The sequence below is a fragment of the Hypanus sabinus genome, chromosome 1 (genome assembly GCF_030144855.1).
Source record: "Hypanus sabinus isolate sHypSab1 chromosome 1, sHypSab1.hap1, whole genome shotgun sequence".
NCBI lineage: Eukaryota > Metazoa > Chordata > Chondrichthyes > Myliobatiformes > Dasyatidae > Hypanus > Hypanus sabinus.
This window is the reverse complement of record NC_082706.1, coordinates 171,119,253-171,138,304: the sequence shown is the minus strand read 5'-3', so window position 1 is coordinate 171,138,304 and position 19,052 is coordinate 171,119,253. Positions and strand designations below refer to the sequence as shown.

General features: G+C 38.6%; 2 protein-coding genes and 1 non-coding gene across 3 annotated transcripts in view; all 3 read left to right on the top strand.

Moving 5' to 3' along the window:
* The first annotated feature begins 1,164 nt into the window (after positions 1-1,164).
* On the top strand, positions 1,165-6,079 carry rps20 (ribosomal protein S20). Its single transcript, XM_059981206.1, has 4 exons — positions 1,165-1,322; positions 2,948-3,047; positions 3,554-3,627; positions 5,847-6,079. The coding sequence occupies exons 1-4, from the start codon at positions 1,320-1,322 to the stop codon at positions 6,027-6,029; spliced, it is 360 nt and encodes a 119-aa protein (XP_059837189.1). The 5' UTR covers positions 1,165-1,319; the 3' UTR covers positions 6,030-6,079.
* On the top strand, positions 3,422-3,485 carry LOC132402584 (small nucleolar RNA U54). The gene has a single exon (XR_009514967.1). It is a non-coding gene; the product is annotated as a small nucleolar RNA U54 (small nucleolar RNA).
* A 150-nt stretch (positions 6,080-6,229) lies between the features above and the next one.
* Positions 6,230-19,052, top strand: part of zgc:56231 (uncharacterized protein LOC406257 homolog) — a 47,363-nt gene continuing 34,540 nt past the window's right edge. Inside the window, exons 1-3 of the mRNA XM_059981148.1 lie at positions 6,230-10,359; positions 12,759-12,865; positions 12,961-13,065. Coding sequence (XP_059837131.1) covers positions 12,761-12,865; positions 12,961-13,065 — 210 coding nt within the window. The 5' untranslated portion in view covers positions 6,230-10,359; positions 12,759-12,760. The remainder of the gene's footprint in view (positions 10,360-12,758; positions 12,866-12,960; positions 13,066-19,052) is intronic.

Below are 19,052 nucleotides of genomic sequence, written 5' to 3'. Positions count from 1 at the left end.
TCTTCTGCATTCTGGTTGGAACACCCAAGATGAGTGCTCCGCCAATGATTCTGTATGGCTATTATTCTATAGATTTATTAAAATACCAACAAGAAAATGAATTTCAGGGTTTATGGTGACATATACTTTAATAAATTTGAGGTCTTAGCTTTTTTCACTCAACCCAGAAACATTTGGACATTGAAGATGCACACATAAGCATGCTCTTCATTGACTGCATTTAATACTGTAATTCCCCTTAAAGTTAATCAGTAAGCTGCAAGATCTAGACCTCAATACTTCCTTGTGCAATAGGATCCACTCTTTCCTCAGGCATAGACCCCAGTCAGTTCAGAGTGCCAACATCTCCTCTGCAATCACCATTAGTACAGATTATGTGCAGAGACACCCCCTCCCCCCGCCCTTCTCGCTGTTGTCATCAGGAAAGAGGCACAGGAGCCTCACCAGCAACTGTTCAGGAACAGTTATTACCCTTCAACCATCTTGAACCAGAGGGGTTAACTTCACTCATCCCAACACTCAGCTGTTCCCACAACCTATGGACTTACTTTCAAGGACTCTGTCACTTTCTCAATATTAATTGCTTATCTATTTATTATTTTGTTATTTTTAATGGCCTGTGAAGGACTAGATTGATCACGGAGTATAGGTACTGTGGAGCACTATTCTGCTATATTATTCGTAAGGTTTTGAGTGGCTAAGTGAGCTTCGGAGAACAGCTCTTTATCCACTGGGTTACTCTTTTGGCCATAAAAGCTTTCGACCTAACCCTGTGCAGGCAGGAGCCCCAGACGTGATAAACACGCTCCTGCGAGCGAATCCAATGAAAACACACATTCACACATATGCAATAGTTATTCTGAAAAAAAAAGTCCGTTAATTTATGTCAAATATGTCATCTGACAAATGGTTTTAGCAGCATTAATATGAGTTTTGGTGTCACTAAAATCCCGGTCCGCTGAATCAGGCTTCTGCACGGCTCCCCTCCATTGCTCCTGAGGATAAGGCCGTGCGCTGAGCCAAGATTGCCTTCGGGGTTAATCCAGGACACGCGTACATTTCCAAAGTGAGGAGCGTTGCCGCGGCCTCCACAGCTCCATGCCGCCAGCTGGCGGCTCCGCCCCACGTCGTGTTTCCTTCCGGGGCGGCTGCTGGAGCCCGATTTAAGCGGCGCCCAGGCCGCGCCACTTCCTCTTTAGCTGTGACCGAGGGCCCAGGCTGATCGGCTCGCTGACTCCTGACTCACCGCTGTTCGCTCACTTTCAAAGTTCCCGACGGGGAGGAGAAAAGTCGACGGATAAGTCGGTCAGGAAGTCACCATGGTGAGCAGCGCCGGGCGGGATCGCGGGTGTCCGCTAGTCGGTGCGGGCCCGGGCCTGGGCCTGGGCCTGGATTTGTCCACGTGCCGCCGGCGCCCCACTCCCGTCGCTGCTGCTGCTCTTGAGTTAGGGAAACGGGCCCTTTGGCTACCCAATCCATGCTGAACCTATACCGGTCCCTTTTATATTCTCCTCCAAAGTTCCAAAAACTTCGCCCGGATTTTACCTTTCATCCACTACACCAGTGGTGATTTTACAGCCATCGCTTAATGTGTTATCTTCACAGTCCTGCGATGTAGATGAGATCTAGAGTACAGTGCAGATTACGTGCTCATAGGAAGCACTGCAACTATCAGTACCAGTAAAGATCAGTTGAAGGGTAAATCTGCTTGATACTAGCAGTTAATCTTCAAAATTCCAGTGGGTTTTTATTTCTAGTTACTTGGGCCTTGTTTGACTTTTTAGGTTTTATTTCTAAATGTTGCGGACAATGCTAGTCGGACTTGTGTATACACGTTTATCAGTTACGCAAAGATGGGTGGCATTGTGTACAGTTGACGGATACGTTGTAGAAAAGGATGCTGATACATGAAAAAAAGATATTGAGTCTGACTAATTATTCGTGCCTTTAAATAGTAAACATGGGACAGTGCAGCACAGGAACAGACAGGCTCCTTGAATTCTGTTAAATTAAACTGTCTCTTCTGCCTGTACATTCGTGTGCATGTCATAAAGTGTCATCACATGTTTGCTTTCGCCACTATCCCTGTCTGTCCATTCCAGGCATCTACCACTCTATTTGAAATAAGCTTTGACCTATACGTTTCCTTTAACCCCCCCCCCCCCTTTAAATGCATGTCCTGTGGTGATTGAAATTTGTACCCCGGGAAAAAGATTCTATCTACCTTGTCTGTAGCTCCCATAATTGTATAAACTCTACCAGATCTCCCTTTGTTCCTCCAGAGAAAACAACATAAGCTTGTACAACCTTACCTTGTATCTCATTGCTTCCAACTCAGATCCTGGTAGACCACTTAAGCTTCCATGTCTGTACTGTAATGGGACAAACAGAATTGCACACAATTCTGTTGCATGTCTAGCACAATTGAGGGATATTTAAATACTAGAAATAAAATCCCATCTAAATTTACTCCAGGAAAGAGCACAGGCAAAGGGTTTATTCATTTGAATGTCTTTTATTTGAATAAGTAAAACTCCGTGCTCTTCCCTGGAGTGATGTTGACTGGCCCATGTCAGTGAGGCACTGTTTTCAAACTTCAAGCTGAATCTGTGACAGAAAGAAATGATTACCTCACCTCCAGTACATTGGACCTTGTTTGGCAACGTCAATGGTCAGTAAGTCATTGTGAGGCACAGATGGCCAATGATTGTCAGAGCATAATTCATATCATGTTTCTCTCAGACAGTAACTGAGTATTTCTAGCATTCCTTAGATGTATAGGTATTGAACAACTTGAATCAGTTAACTTCTATAATTGACTTTAATATGGTATCAGACTAGTTTTAACTAAATCATTTTTAACATTACTCAGGAGATGAAAAATACAAGCTATGTTCTTTTGAGAATCTAATTTTAATTTGCATTTCTTTACTTTTCACTCATAAAGGCATTTAAAGACGCTAGCAAAGCACCGGTAGAACAGGAGGTTGCAATCCACCGCATTAGAATTACTTTGACCAGCCGAAATGTAAAATCACTTGAGAAAGGTAAGCATATGTGCAAAGTGGATTTTAAAGATTTTTTTTGTAAATATTGAGAGTAAAAATTTTTTAAGTTCTTAGTCAGTGGTAGGTGTGCACACTTGAGTAATTGGATCAGTACTTTAATGAGCAGCAAGGACATGTAGCTGGACAGTTTGGACTTGTATGCAAATTTAAATTTAACCAAGAAAAGTTGGTTAAATTGTTTTTGCTTCGAATTGTTTGAAAGCCTCAGTTTGATTTTTAATTATCAATGCAAATTTTCTCATTTGGAGGCTCAAGTTTTGAGTTTACAAGCATAAGGTTTGTTTAAAAAGGTTGTACTTTTAAACAAAAGTGCTTCCTTTCGTTCCAATGAAATTACAGGGTTTTGTTTCTACTGGCAAGGAGGATATTCAGTAAATGAAACTACGTGATTAATTTATACGCTATTCTGAGCCAGTTCTGAAGCTGACTGTAAATTCTGGCAATGTTTGTTTTTCTTTGTAACTACTTTGTTCCTCTATCCGCAGTTTGTGCTGATCTAATTCGTGGTGCCAAAGAGAAGAACCTGAAAGTCAAGGGACCTGTTCGTATGCCCACCAAGGTATGATGCTTTATGTGGATAAGGACAGTTTTGTGCATTGATTTTATTTGCTGAAACCTTGTATTTGCAGCTTAAAGTAATAGCAAATCAGATATTAGAATTTAGATTGGATATATAATTCAGACTAGCACTTGCTATGTTATGCAGAGGCAGGTGATTTGAAAGAGATTGAGTTTATTGATCTCGTGTAATATATAAATGAGCAGATCTGGTTACTATTTTAGCATTCCTCAACTTTCTCAAGAAACTGGTAAGTTATTTCATTGTTACACCAAGATCACTGTATAAAGAATAATATATAATAATAGCTGTGAAGTAATCTGGGATGTGACAGTTTCTTCATGTCTGGTCTGAAGGTTGTATGTTCATATTCTATATTTAATACATGCAACACTCTCAAAATGCTGGAGGGTGTCTATTACTTACTTCGATTGCCAAATATTTTCTATTGAACCACAAACTTAGCAAGCAGTTAACTGCAGGAAGGTGCGTAGCTTCAATTCAAATCTCTTATGGCAAGGACAATCAAAATTTTTGAAATATTGAGATGTTTTTAAGGATATAGACCAGGACAATTCTATCAGAGAGCCGGGACATATCATTCAAAAGCAATAAGATGCAGAAAGTTAACATGCAGATAAAAGCAAGATTTGCTTGAATTGCAAGGGGAAATATCTGGTATAAGAATAAAAAAAAACTATATATTGATAGTGATACTTTTGTGAGCTCATATGGAACATGATCTGAGAAGATAAATACTGAGAAGAAGTGCAACAAAAGTACAGAAGTTAATCTTACAAATGTCATGAAAGTTACAAAAATGTATTACTCTTAAATTCGAAGAATGGGTGAGCTCTAAATATCAAGTGATTTTTAGAGTGAATTTTCAAATGGGTTGGAATTGTTTAGATCTCTTCTGGCAGGAAAAACAGTGTTGGTGTTGAATTCAGAGATATGACCATTGAGGACTGGGGAAGTTCAGCTTGATCCTGAGTTGATGGTGGAGGAGCTAGGTGTTGTATCAGTAGATCCCATTATTCCTATTGTTACTAAGAACTAGATTTGAAAATATACCATAACTACATTATAACTGACATTGGGATTGGAGTTTGAGAGTATCCTAGTGCAGTGAAAGGTTCTGAATAGATGCACTTTTTTTAATAGGTACTGTTTTGAGTAAACAGATTATTAATGAAAAAGGTAGTGGTTTGGTTACTAATTGATAACTAAGAATCTTGGTAACTTGGAATTTAAGTATGGTACTATACACTGCTTCAAAAATGATAAATTTGGTAAATGCAATATTGAAATTGACTTTAGGCAGCAAAATCACAAGTGTTGTGACTGCATATACAGGTTCAAATATGGCTATATAGTTAGGCCTGTTTTGTTGCATAATATTGGGGTGATTTATGTTATGTATGTATCTTGGTGTTCTCAGGCAGGTACTAGCAGTTTTAAGAGTTGATGCTGTCTTATTTGACAATTTTATGTATCTGCATTAACAGCTTTGACATCGTGACTGATACTTATACAATCAATGCTAGCATCTGATTTTTTTCGTATGGAATGGATAATGAAATTCCAGCTGCAATAAGTTCTTCAGTAGTTCCACAAACTTTACTTTTCTCTCATTCACCTGCCTTGCATATCTAGGAAAATGTGGAATTTTCACTGTTTGAAGAATATACCACTATCAAAATGCACTTAGTACTTTACTTACAATTAATTGCAAGTGGAATTTAGTGTCTTGTATCATTACATGGTACTACACGCACACAGAGACTGTCAGAAATATCATTACACTATCAGTAACCACCTAGAGACATACTGAATTTCTCACACTAAAATGCTAGAATACATCAGTTTCCTCAGTGTTGCACTGGGTTATTATTTTAGTTCTTGCTATTCTGCTTGCTGTTTCAGCCTTTCAGTGTTACTGGCTTCAGCTATGAAAACTGTCACCTTATTTCTAAGCATAGTGTCATACCATTGTTCAAAACCTCACGGGGAAGTGAATTGCAGTTCATTGGAGTGAACGTCTTTAATGAATTGATATTTCAGCATGAGAATATATCCAAACATATTGGTAAATCGTTGAACATTTTGTATTTTTAATCAGATGTAGTTCATTTTATAGTTTTTCCTTTGTTAGTTCACTTGACCATACTGTCTTGCAGGAGTTAATTTTAAATTCATGAGTTTGTGCTTTGTTTCAGACACTGCGTATCACAACAAGAAAGACCCCCTGTGGTGAGGGTTCCAAAACCTGGGATCGTTTCCAAATGCGGATCCATAAGCGCCTAATTGATTTGCACAGCCCTTCAGAAATTGTGAAACAGATCACCTCCATCAGCATCGAACCTGGTGTTGAAGTAGAGGTTACTATTGCTGATGCTTAACTCTTACGGAAATGAAATAAAAATAAAAATTCCACAGTGATTTTTCTTAATTTGAATTTATCTTTATTAACACAACCAAATAGATGCTTTATCCTCTAGTGTGACCAATGAAATTATAGCACTGTTTTATAGATTGAGGATGCTTCAGCAGTAACACTTACAAATAGCATTTATACTGTTGTAAAGACATTCAAGATGCTCTTGCCAGCTTAGCAAACTAGAAATGGTAAATTAGGGACACCCATGTGAACGAGTTTTGAGTAGGACTTCAGTGAACCCCATATTCCTCAGTGACTGATTGACAGACAGACATACTTTATTGATCCCGAGGGAAATTGGGTTTTGTTACAGCCGCACCAACCAGGAATAGTGTAGAAATATAGCAATATAAAACCATAAATAAATAGATAATAATTATTATGCCAAGTGGAAATAAGTCCAGGACCAGCCTATTGGCTCAGGCTGTCTGACACTCCGAGGGAGGCGTTGTAAAGTTTGATGGCCACAAGCAGGAATGACTTCCTATGACACTCAGTGCTACATCTTGGTGGAATGAGTCTTTGGCTGAATGTAGTCCTGCGCCTAACCAGTACACTATGGAGTGGATGGGAGTCATTGTCCAAGATGGCATGCAACTTGGACAGCATCCTCTTTTCAGACCAGTACACTATGGAGTGGATGGGAGTCAATGACATTGTCATTGTCATTAAACACTGAAGTCTTATATTACATGCCAGATAGTAACTGGTTTGGAATAGTGGCTTCTGGTTAATTGAGACACATTTTGGCCCTATTAAGCAGCTGCCCTAAGTGGAAGTTTCAGAAATGATTTAAAAGTATACGAAAAGGACCAAGTGAATAACAAATTATGCATTTAAATGTAATAGAACAACAAGTTAGAACATAGATACAGTAAAACTGTAGTTACCGATGGAGGAATTCATCTGTTTTAGTGATGAACAAAATCTGTGCTGACACCTTCATACAATGCTGTGAATGATTGCATCCTCCAGATGATCATTTTTATTACAACATTCAAGATGATTGTTACCTTCTAATTCTTAAAATAGTTCCTTACTTGTTGAAGAAATGAAATAGTTTTTTACTCTCCCAGTTACTTCTGGCATCTCCTAGCCTGAATGCTTGAAATCACAGTGAGCAAAACAGTTCTGAATTGCCTTGCTGTTTATTTCTTGCCAACTACTTAACAAAAACCACTTGAACGCAAACACACAACTGATGCTGTTTTAAAAAACTTTGTTCTAAACAGTGTAGCATTTAATTGCCACAAAAGTGCGCATGGCTGACATTAATTAGTATTTGTTTTGCAATTCTGTCCCAATTAAATAGTGTCCTAAATGAGGAAATTCTCCAGATTTGTTTTTTGCTGTTGCTCCAAATAAGTGGCTGCCCTGATTAATTGATAGCCCAATTAACTAGAATCCACTGTCCGTCTTAACAATTTAAAGCAAGGCCTTTTGTTTTTCTTTGTGTGAATAAGAGAGTGTAACTTATTTAAATCAACTAGGGCAATATATAGAACTAAGCATTTCCTTCTATCATTCTGACTCAGAAATTCTGCTAGGAATTAAATCACTTTTGTTATACAAGCAGTAATTAGATTTTTTTTATAATTAATTTGGCATTTTTTCATCAACCTTAATGATTAAAGTAATTTTATGTACAGCTAATTGGCTTTTTTAAACAACTGTTGTGTTGAAAGTGCAGACTAATCGCTGCAAAGGCCTGTCTTGGGTGGTCCCTGCAGGCATTTTTGAATAAGTGTACTCAAAATGTTGATCTTAAAGCTGTGTAACTTCCAATATTTTAGTTTAGCAGACTAAGTGCCCTTTTTTTTTGAAGCACCTATCATCCAAAGGCAATTAAGCAAATTTTGAAGTTTTATTTCTGGAAGTGTTGAGTAGATGTAAGTTTCAATAGAAGAAACAACAACCCTAGTTATTGACCTACCATCAGAACTTAGTTAATTTCAGAACTCCTTGCGTGTACAGGAATACAAATGACACAAATCCTTGGGGCTCTAACTTTTACCTGAACCATGATTCTATTTGAATGGCCAGGAGTGGGACTGATGCTGGCAAACTGATCCTCCGTTAATTCAACCAAAGTGGAGCACACATGGACAATGGGCTTGGGTTTACATGAGGCCAAAACTAAATATTAAGACTTTAAAAGTAATGGAATGTATTGTCACTAGGGATTATAAATAAAAATTACCTAAGATATAATTGACTGCAAGAAGGAGGTAATGGAGTTAGGATGTGCATGGGAAGAGGTAAGTGGAAGGCAAGATAAATATTGGTGTTTCAAACTAAGAAATTGACAAAATGCTGGTGGAATGCAGCAGCTATAGGAAGAAGCACTGTTGATGTTTTGGACCGAGACCCTTTGTCAGGACTGACTTTGTCATTGACAAAGGGTCTCGGCCCGAAGTCAACAGTGCTTCTCCCTTTAGATGCTGCCTGGCCTGCTGTGTTCCACCAGCATATTCCAGAATCTGCAGACTTCCTCGTAATGGTCAGTAGTGGATTGTTTGAAGATGAGTATTAGGTGTCAAAAATTAAACTTGGAGAAATGTGGATTTATGATGCAAAACGAAAAGAGCATTAACACTTGCAAAGTGCATGTTTATTTTGTGGGATTGGCTGAAGAATGATTTTAAGGTGGAACCGAGTGATCAGAAAAGGATGTGGGATTAGAAATAGATCGGCAATTGGATTTGTCAAAGGTTTGTGGCAGGGACGGACTGTCTGGCTTAGTGAGATCATATTCAGTAAAATGCATCATTTTGAACAGGGAAACACACAACTGCCCCCTACTGACATTTGCTGCCCATTGATACACCTTAACCACAGACAGGCAAGTTAAGCTGCCAAGTAGAACTCCGGAAGATATTCCAAAGTATAGGTATGTGCAGAAATAAAATGGCCAAATCAGGTGTGAAATATGTGGCATGATCACTCCAGGTCAATGCTATCTCTGCTGTAGATTCTATGGTTGTGTGTAAAGCTAATGATAGGATAATCATTGTTCTGGATTGGTACAGATGTACCAAAGTCTGAAATTCCACAGGTAAGAGGAGATAGTATGCTCAATTAATTCAATTTCTACCTTTTCTGTGAATAGTTGCAATATGCATAAATGGATTACACCAAGTAAATTATCTAGATTAACAGCCCCTCCAAGTGAATTTTCCTGAAGTACTGGAACTGTAATGTCATTTGAAACACTATCACAGACTAGTGTGGACATATGATTTCATTCAGAAAATCATGAAACTTCAAGATACCACCAAAGTCCTGAAATTGCAAGAACAAGCAGATGTAGGGCACAGTCTCAGCACAGCTGGTGAAACTTAGCATTGTGAGTTGTGCCCATGTTCTAAAAACAACATATGTTTGCACTTATACAATTTGCTTCCAAGTAGGCAAATATAATTGCACATAATCAAGTCTTCGCTTTTCCTTAATATTAGTTTTTTTTAAAAAACCCTGTTTCCAATGAGTTCACATCATTATAGTCTTAGAAATAACCTTGCACATGGACTTGAGAATTTGAGTGTTATTGATAGAGCTTGTAAGAATTATTCATAATTTTAGTCCCCTTCACTCTAAATTAGTTTCTGATTTTAAATTACATCCTGACTACAATTCAAATGTGTTTCATTAGCTCTAAAACATTTTAAGGTCCTCAAAAAAAGTAAAAGTTGCTTTCAAAATGCAAATATCCAGTTTTACAAAACAAGACACTGAAATATATTAAATTTGTGTTGGGCAAAATTCTCTAGTCTCCTTTTTATCTAAGTGATCTAGTTAGTCTTTTACAATCACAGGCCCATGAAATAAGCTCCCATGTTAAGATGTTAACTCATTTCAAAGTAGACTTGACAGAATTGCCTGATTTTGCTTGAAGTTTGACCATTGTAAAATAATTTATGGAATGCAAGTCCGTACATTTTAATTTTTTATATTTTTTCAAAATAATTTTTATTCATAAAAATACAAACAAAAATACAGAAACATTACAGGTCTATCTTTCTATTTGCTCAGTCTAATAGTTCACATTGTTATATTTCTAGGCATTAGTGTGCGTATGTTCCGTGTACAGAGCACCACTACCACCGACATGCCCCTCCTTTAGCAATACAAAACTAGCTCCTAGTGGATGATAAACATCAGAATGCAGTTCTTCCCCACATGCCTTTGCTGTATTCCTCAGCAAGTACTTCAGCTTGGAAAATACCCATCGGCAGCATACACTTAGACATCTTGTGCCCAACTGGAGGACACGGCTGCCTGTGCTAGATAAGGTACGAATTGAATGAGCCATGGCCAAAGTTATCTAAAATTATTACATGTAATTAAATTCAACACTTCTATTTGCTAGGTAGCTGATAAAAAAGGATGATAACAATTTTAAGGGATTGTGAACAAAACATGAATGGATATTGAAAAGGAAGTATAATTTAGAAAGTGTGATGTCGTTACGCAAAGGGTAGAAAGACTGGATTAATAAAAAGGAGAGCAATAAGAATGAGTAAACTACAAATTTAAAAATTCCACTTAAAATAGCATCTAGAATGAATAAGCTCCGATGTATTAGTTCACTTTTAACAGAAGTGGTTTCTCAATATATAAGATAATTGCCCAGCAATGATTTAACTTTAGCCTAATCACAGGACAATTAACCTACTATCTGGTACTATTTGAAATGTGGGAGGAAACCCAAGCGGTCATGGAGAGAATGTACAAACTCCTTACAGTCAGGGATTTGAACCCGGATCGCTGGTACTATAAAGTGTTGTGCTAACTTCTACACTACCATGGAGCCCTAAATGGACTTGGAAACTCAAAACAATGTTGTGGAACCTTTATATCCATCACTCAATTATAGCAACTCACTAAAAATGCTGGGGGAGCTCAGCAAGTCAAGGAGTATCTATGGTGGGGGGGGGGGGGTGTGATTATAAAGTCTATGTTTCAGGCCCTTTATTATGTTTCAAATACAGCACCTTCATTCTATTTAATGCATTTATCTCACTGCTTTCTTGTTCAAGCATGCAGTAATGTAGTGCACTTTAGACTATTTTATATATTTGCGTTTAACTGCAAAATTGCCTTTCATCTGTGATTGCTTCACCATTTGTAACCAATGATATCAAAACTGAGCTAAAATTTTGACAACAAATTCTGATTCTATATAGCCAATATCTGTTGGGCTAAATGTCTAATCAGTAATGATGCAGAATTTGTGTTTTACATATTAAAAGTAGTATTGAAGAGGAATAGTGTTGAAATATCATGCAACAATAGATATTTTAAAAAAGATTAAGGCCATGAGACATAGGAGAGGAATTTTATCTATCTCAGCATCTTCAAGGAGTGATGGTTCAAAAATGTGGCATCCATCATTAAGAACCCCTTTCACCCAGGAGATGCCCTCTTGTCATAGTTACCAGCAGGAAGGAGGTACCAGAGCCTGAAGGCACACACTCAATGATTCAGGAACAATACCTTCTCCTCTACCATCTGATTCCTGAATGGACATTGAACCCATAAACACCACCTCAGTACATTTTTAATTTTGTACTACTTCTTTAATTTAAGTAATTAAATATATACATACTGTAATTCAGCTTTTTCTTTTTCATTATGTATTGCATTGTACTGCTGCCACATAGACAACAGAATTCACAACATATGCCGATGATATTAAACCTGATTCTGAACCCCATTCATCTGCCTTCTCCTCATACTCTTTGACAATGTTACTCATCAAGAACATATCAAAAGATTAATGCTCTTGACTGGCTGAGCATCGCCTGCATGCTGCTCTTAATAATAATACTCTGTTTAATAATGACCTATGAAACTAATACAAAAAAGTGAAAATGGAAAAAACATACTATTCATATTTTTCAATAAATAGTTTTAGCTATTGTTCACTGAAGGAACAAAGAGATACTATATATTCCGTAGATGAATTTTTATTCCACTGCAATTTTCTATGCTGTGATTTTGTTTTAACTTCCTGGTTAGCTTACAATTGCTGCATTGTTTTCAATTTGTTTTAAAGGAAAAGTTCCTTTAAGAATAATCAATAGTCTCAAACAGGTGTTGGAAACTTTCAATTTAAAGGGCCTCCTTTTAAACGAATATTTTTGTCTGTTAAAGAGACGAAGGTCAACCACCATGTTTTAAATATTTCTATTTTTAGCAGGTTAGGATGAATTTTGTTTGTGTACTGTGGCATGTAGAAATTTGAGAAAATTTTTATCCACTTTTCCATCCTTGGAAGAGTCATTTGCTCTAAGTCGAAACTTTCCGTCGTTGGCTTCGATCAGTTCGTTTGCGGACATTTGCTCATTAAAAAAAAATTAAAACCTGTTTAAACGAACTTTAAATCTTTCGGTTGCTTTCGCAAATTAAGTCCCGGAGTTTAATTGCCTTCTGATGTCCCGTTAATTTGAATGTTTATAAAATGAGAAATCTTATTTTGTTCATCGAGCCTTTAAAAAAAAACACATCCGTGGCCAATTAGAGCATAATCCCCGTCCCAAATCGATCCGGTGTTTAAATGATTCAGCTCTATTAGTAAACGCGCCAATACTGATTTTGTTCTGAGTCACATCTGTGTCAGTCTAGAAGTGTGCACTGGATGGTACGGTGGATCAGTCTAAGAGTAACTTTATTTCCCTGGACGTTGCAGAAATGATGGCCTCTATACCCGAAATTCCTACTTTCAGTGAAGGAGAAACTCCAGAACAGAGGCCGCGCGGCCGCTTGACCGAGGCTTCTAAACGAATATGTTTTGAGGTCGGTCCATCTTGAATTTGGTCTAGGATAGTCCTTGGCACTTTTCCTGGTTGGTGTTCTACCAGCTGAGTTAGTGTTCTCCTTATCCTCAACAGGACTGTAATCAGGCGAAACCATTAGTGGCTGAAGATCAACGGCTTAAAGTGTATTTGAGAATAAGACCGTTTTTAAACGTGGAACTGGCAAATAACGAATCTCAGGTGAGCAAATACTAACCGATTCAATTCATGATGTTTTGTCAAGTATTAGTAATTTATTTTTTTGTTTGAATGTAGCTCAAAATTGAAACCTTTTGTAATATCATTCAACATTGTCAAGTTCACAAATAGACCCCTTTTATGCAGATTGCTGTTTTTCAGTAGTAATACATAGGTCATTATTTTGATTGGAAGTAGTTCAATAAGGAAAAAGAACGGAGAGAATCTTTTTCTTAAAAGAAGATGCATTTCAATACAAAACACGAAGTCTTCAGGAATTGCTTCATGACTTGATGCTGACCAGAATATATTGGGTAATAGAACACTAATTATGGTGATTTTTGAGAGTCCATCATTGCGTGCTGCTAATGAAAGCAAGTTTGGTTGAGGGGGTCTGGCGTTATGTATTTTTTACAGATTGAGAGTGGGGGTTGGAGGAGTGTGCAGGACCTATCTTGCCCACAAAACTTATTTAAGTCATAGGAAAGCACAACACATAGGGTCGTGAGAGTGTGTAATGAGCTATTATGACTCTCTAAGTGAAGAAGTTTCCCCTCATGTTCTCAAACTTTTCATCCTTGACCCATGATCTCAAGCTATAGTCCCACCCAACCTCAGAGTGAATGCAAGCAGGCTTTTTTCCACTATCTATAACCCTCTTTATTCTGGATACTTCTATAAATTTCCTCACAATCTTTTATGTTCTAAAGGAATAAAGTCCTAACCTATTCAATCTTCCTTCGTAACTCGGGTCCTCCAGACCTGGCAACATCCTTGTAAATTTTCTCTGTACTCCTTCAACCTTATTTACCTCTTTCCTGGACCATGGACACAGTTAACAATTAATTGGTAATTGTTTAACTACAACTAGTTAAATTTTCAGAAGAAAATCTGTGCCCATAGACTTCCATGATATTTTAATCTGTTAACAAGCATATGGAAAACTGAGTGCTGGAATCCCTAAATGTGAGAGGCCTAATGCTTTTGTAAGTGCTGACTTGAGTTCTCTGTTTTTGCTAGTGCTTCCATATGATGTGGCTTCCTGTCTGCCCAGCTCCTACGTTAAAGACTTAATGTTGCACCAACGGTATGGAGTCTGCAGTTCCCATGACTGCTTGGGTCTCGTGTGGGTGCTCCCCTTTTCCTTTTATATTACCTACTTTGGATCACCCCCCCCCCCCCCCCACCCCCGCCACCTTCCCAGTGTGTCGGTGAATTGTAGAATCTGGGAAGAGGAGTAGAGGAACTGAGATAAATATAAGGTGAATAGGCTACAGGGAAAATTTACTGGGAAGATTAGTGCCAGAAATGGCCTCCTATGGCATAAGTAGATGTGAAATGTAATATGGATTTTGGGGCTAATTGAAACAGTAACTTAACAGCACTTAAGTGCATTTTTTTTTGTTTCTTGGCTACAACTTACAAACATTCCCATGCAAATTTAATATTTGAATGGGAATATAATAAATTGCAGAATTGCCTTAAGATGTCTTAAAACTTGTGTTCACTCTGTTCCATGGTGTTTAGTGGTTTCTAGGGTAAATTCATATACAAAAATGTTACATTAATACAAATCCATTCATCAAAAGTTCTACAATAATTAGACTTTTGTGTGATTATGTTCTCCATTTCAAATATTTTCCAGTTGGAAATGAGCTGACCATTAATAATAGCAAAATACAGTCTCGAGGCAGAACTCTTCACTTGGTCCAAGAAAAATTCCTTTACAAAGAAAATGAATGCTTTAGGTAGTTTAAACAAAACTATCTTTTCAACATCCAGAAACCATTTCTAGAACAATGCACACAAAATTCTGGAGGAACTCAGCAGGTCAGGCAGGATCTATGGAAATGAACAAACAGTCGACATTTCGGGCTATGACCCTTCTTCAGGACTTGGCCTGAGATGTTGACTGTTTATTAATTATCATAGATGCTGCCTGATCTGCTGAGTTTCTCCGGCATTTTGTGTATGTTACTTTATATTTCCAGCATCTGCAGACTTTCTTGTGTTTACCATTTCTAGAAGTTGCAAATAACTTTGTTTCTAGTTACAAGGCACTCCTATCAACAATACCAAGAAATGCATCGTGGCAAATGTTCAGACACCGAGATGAAGTCAGGAACCTGTTTTTTAAAAAAATTATATAACGTTGCAGACATCTGTATTAAAAGTTGAGCAAACTAAGACTTTTTGTGTTTGAACTGGTGGATATAAATAAACCTGAAGCTCATAAATGGGTAGATTGTCAGTCAAGATGTTCAAGATTGTTTAATGTAATTTCCATTATACAAGTGTAAAGTAGACTGAAATGTTGCTTTGTGTCTGATGCAGCACAAAAAATAAGGTAAAGAACACAATAATTAAAAAAAATTATATACACACATACATACACATAAACATAAGCTGTTTACAGGGAAATGTACGGAAGAAATGTGGCAAATGTTCAGGGGATATTTGCATGGATTTCTGTATAAGTACGCTCCAATGAAACGGAAAGGATGGTAGGGGGCAGGAACCGTAGTGTACAAAGACTGTTGTAAATCTAGTCAAGAAAGAAGAAGAGCTTATGAAAGGAAAAACTAGGTAATGATAGAGATTTAGAAGATTATTAGGCTAGCAGGAAGAAGCTTAAGAAAGAAATTAGGAGAGTCAGAAGGGGCTATGAGAAGGTCTTTGTGGACAGGGTTAGGGGAAACCCCAAGGCATTCTACAAGTATGTGAAGAGCAAGAGGATAAGACATGAGGGAATAGGGCCAATCAAGTGTGACAGTGGAAAAGTGTGTTTGGAACCGGCGGAGATAGCAGAGGTACTTAATGAGTACTTTGCTTCAGTATTCACTATGGAAAAGGATCTTGATGATTGTAGGGATGACTTACAGTGGACTGAAAAGCTTGAACATGTAGATCTTAAGAAAGAGGATGTGCTGGAGCTTTTGGAAAGCATCAAGTTGGATAAGTCACCAGGACTAGACGAGATGTACCCCAGGTTACTGTAGGAGGCAAGGGAGGAGATTGCTGAGCCTCTGACAATGATCTTTGCATCATCAATGATTAGGAATAGGCAGCATGGCCTTGTGAAAGGCAGGTCATGCCTTACGAGCCTAATTGAATTTTTTGAGGATGTGACTAAACACATTGATGAAGGTAGAGCAGAAGATGTATAAATGGATTTCAGCAAGGCATTTGACGAGGGACCCCATGTAAGGCTTATTAAGAAGGTCAGGAGGCATGAGATCCAAGGGGACATTGCTTTGTGGACCCAGAATTGGCTTGCCTACAGAAGGCAAAGAATGGTTGTAGACGGGTCATATTCTGCATGGAAGTCAATGACCAGTGGTGTGCCTCAGGGATCTGTACTGGGACCCCCTACTCATCGTGATTTTTATAAATGACCTTGATGAGGAAGTGGAGGGATGGGTTAGTAAATTTGCTGATGACACAAATGTTGGCGGTGTTGTAGATAGTGTTGGCTGTCAGAGGTTACAGTGGGACATTGATGATGCAAAACTGGGCTGAGACGTGGCAGATGGAGTTCAACCCGGATAAGTGAGAAGTGACATACACAAAATGCTGGTGGAACACAGCAGTCCAGGCAGCTTCTGTAGGAAGAAGCACAATTGATGTTTCATAGAAAATAGATGCAGGAGTAGGCCATTCAGTATGATCATGGCTGATCATCCAACTCAGAACCCTGTACCTGCTTTCTCTCCATACCCCTGATCCCTTTTGCCACAAGGGCCGTATCTAACTTCCTCTTAAATATAGTCAATGAACCAGCCTCAACTGTTTTCTTTGGCCGAGAATTCCACAGATTCACCACTCTCTGTGTGAAGAAGTTTTTCCTCATCTTGGTCCTAAAAGGCTTCCCCTTTATCCTTAAACTGTGACCCCTCATTCTGGACTTCCCCAACATCGGAAACAATCTTCCTGCATCTAGCCTGTCCAATCCCTTTAGAATTTAATACGTTTTAATAAGATCCCCCCTCAATCTTCTAAATTCCAGTGAATATAAGCCTAGTCGATCCAGTCTTTCTTCATATGAAAGACCTGCCATCCCAGGAATCAATCTGGTGAACCTTCTTTATACTCCCTCTATGGCAAGAATGTTTTTCCTCAGATTAGGGGACCAAAACTGCACACAGTACTCTAGGTGCGGTCTCACCAAGGCCTAGTACAATTGCAGTAGAACCTCCCTGCTCCTGTACTCAAATCCTTTTGCTATGAATGCCATCACACCATTTGCCTTTTTCATCGGACATGCTGTACCTGCTTGCCCACCTTCAATGACTGGTGTACAATGACACCCAGGTCTCGTTGCACCTCCCCTTTTCCTAATTGGCCACCATTCAGATAATAATCTGTTTTCCTGTTCTTGCAACCAAAGTGGATAACCTCACATTTATCCACATTAAATTGCATCTGCCATGAATTTGCCCACTCACCTAACCTATCCAAGTCACCCTGCATCCTCCTAACAGCTAACACCGCCACCCAGCTTCGTGTCATCCGCAAACTTGGAGATGCTATATTTAATTCCCTCGTCTAAATCATTAATATATATTGTAAACAACTGGGGTCCCAGCACTGAGCCTTGCAGTACCCCACTAGTCACTGCCTGGCATGCTGAAAAGGTCCTGTTTACTCCCACTCTTTGCTTCCTGTCTGCCAACCAATACTCTATCCACATCAATACCGTGTGCTTTAAGTTTGCATACAAATCTCCTGTGTGGGACCTTGTCAAAAGCCTTTTGAAAATCTAAATATACCACATCCACTGGCTCTCCCCTATCCACTCTAATAGTTACATCTTCAAAAAATTCTATAAGATTCGTCAGACGTGATTTTCCTTTCACAAATCTATGCTGACTTTGTCAGATGATTTCACCTCTTTCCAAATGTGCTGTTATCACATCTTTGATAACCGACTCTAGCATTTTCCCCACCACCGATGTCAGACTAACTGGTCTATAATTCCCCGGTTTTTCTCTCCCCCCTTTTTAAAAAGTGGGGTTACATTAGCCACCCTCCAATCCTCAGGACCTAATCCAGAATCTAAGGGGTTTTGAAAAATTATCACTAATGCAGCCATTATTTCTTGGGCTACTTCCTTAAGCACTCTGGGATGCAGACCATCTGGTCCTGGGGATTTATCTGCCTTTAATCCCAATTTACCTAACACCACTTCCCTACTAACATGTATTTCACTCAGTTCCTCCATCTCCATAGACCCTCAGTCCCCTACTATTTCCAGAAGATTATTTATGTCCTTTTTAGTGAAGACAGAACCAAAGTAGTTATTCAATTGGTCTGCCATGTCCTTGTTCCCTATGATCAATTCACCCGTTTCTGACTGTAAGGAACCTACATTTGTCTTGACCAATCTTTTTCTTTTCACATATCTATAAAAGCTTTTACAGTCAGTTTTTATGTTACCTGCCAGCTTTCTGTCATAATCTTTTTTCCCTTTCCTAATTAAGCCCTTTGTCCTCCTCTGCTGGTCTCTGAATTTCTCCCAGTCCTCAGGTGTGCTGCTTTTTCTGGCTGATTTATATGTTTCTTCTTTGGACTTGATACTAACCCTAATTTCCCTTGTCAGCCATGGGTGCACTACCTTCCCTGGTTTATTCTTTTGCCAAACCGGGATGAACAATTGTTGTAGTTCATCCGTGTGATCTTTAAATGCTTGCCATTGTATATCCACCGTCAACCCTTTAAGTATCATTTGCCAGATTATTTTAGCTAATTCACGTCTCATACCTTCAAAGTTACCCTTCTTTAAGTTCAGAACCTTTGTTTCTGAATTAACGATGTCACTCTCGGGCCGAGATCCTTCGTCAGTGTGAAGTGGTTCATTTTGGTAGGTCAAATATGTTGGCAGAATATAGTATTAATGGTAAGACTCTTGGCAGTGTGGAGGATCAGAGGGATCTTGGGGTCGGAGTTCATAGGATGCTCAAAGCAGCTGCGCAGTTGGACTCTGGTTAAGA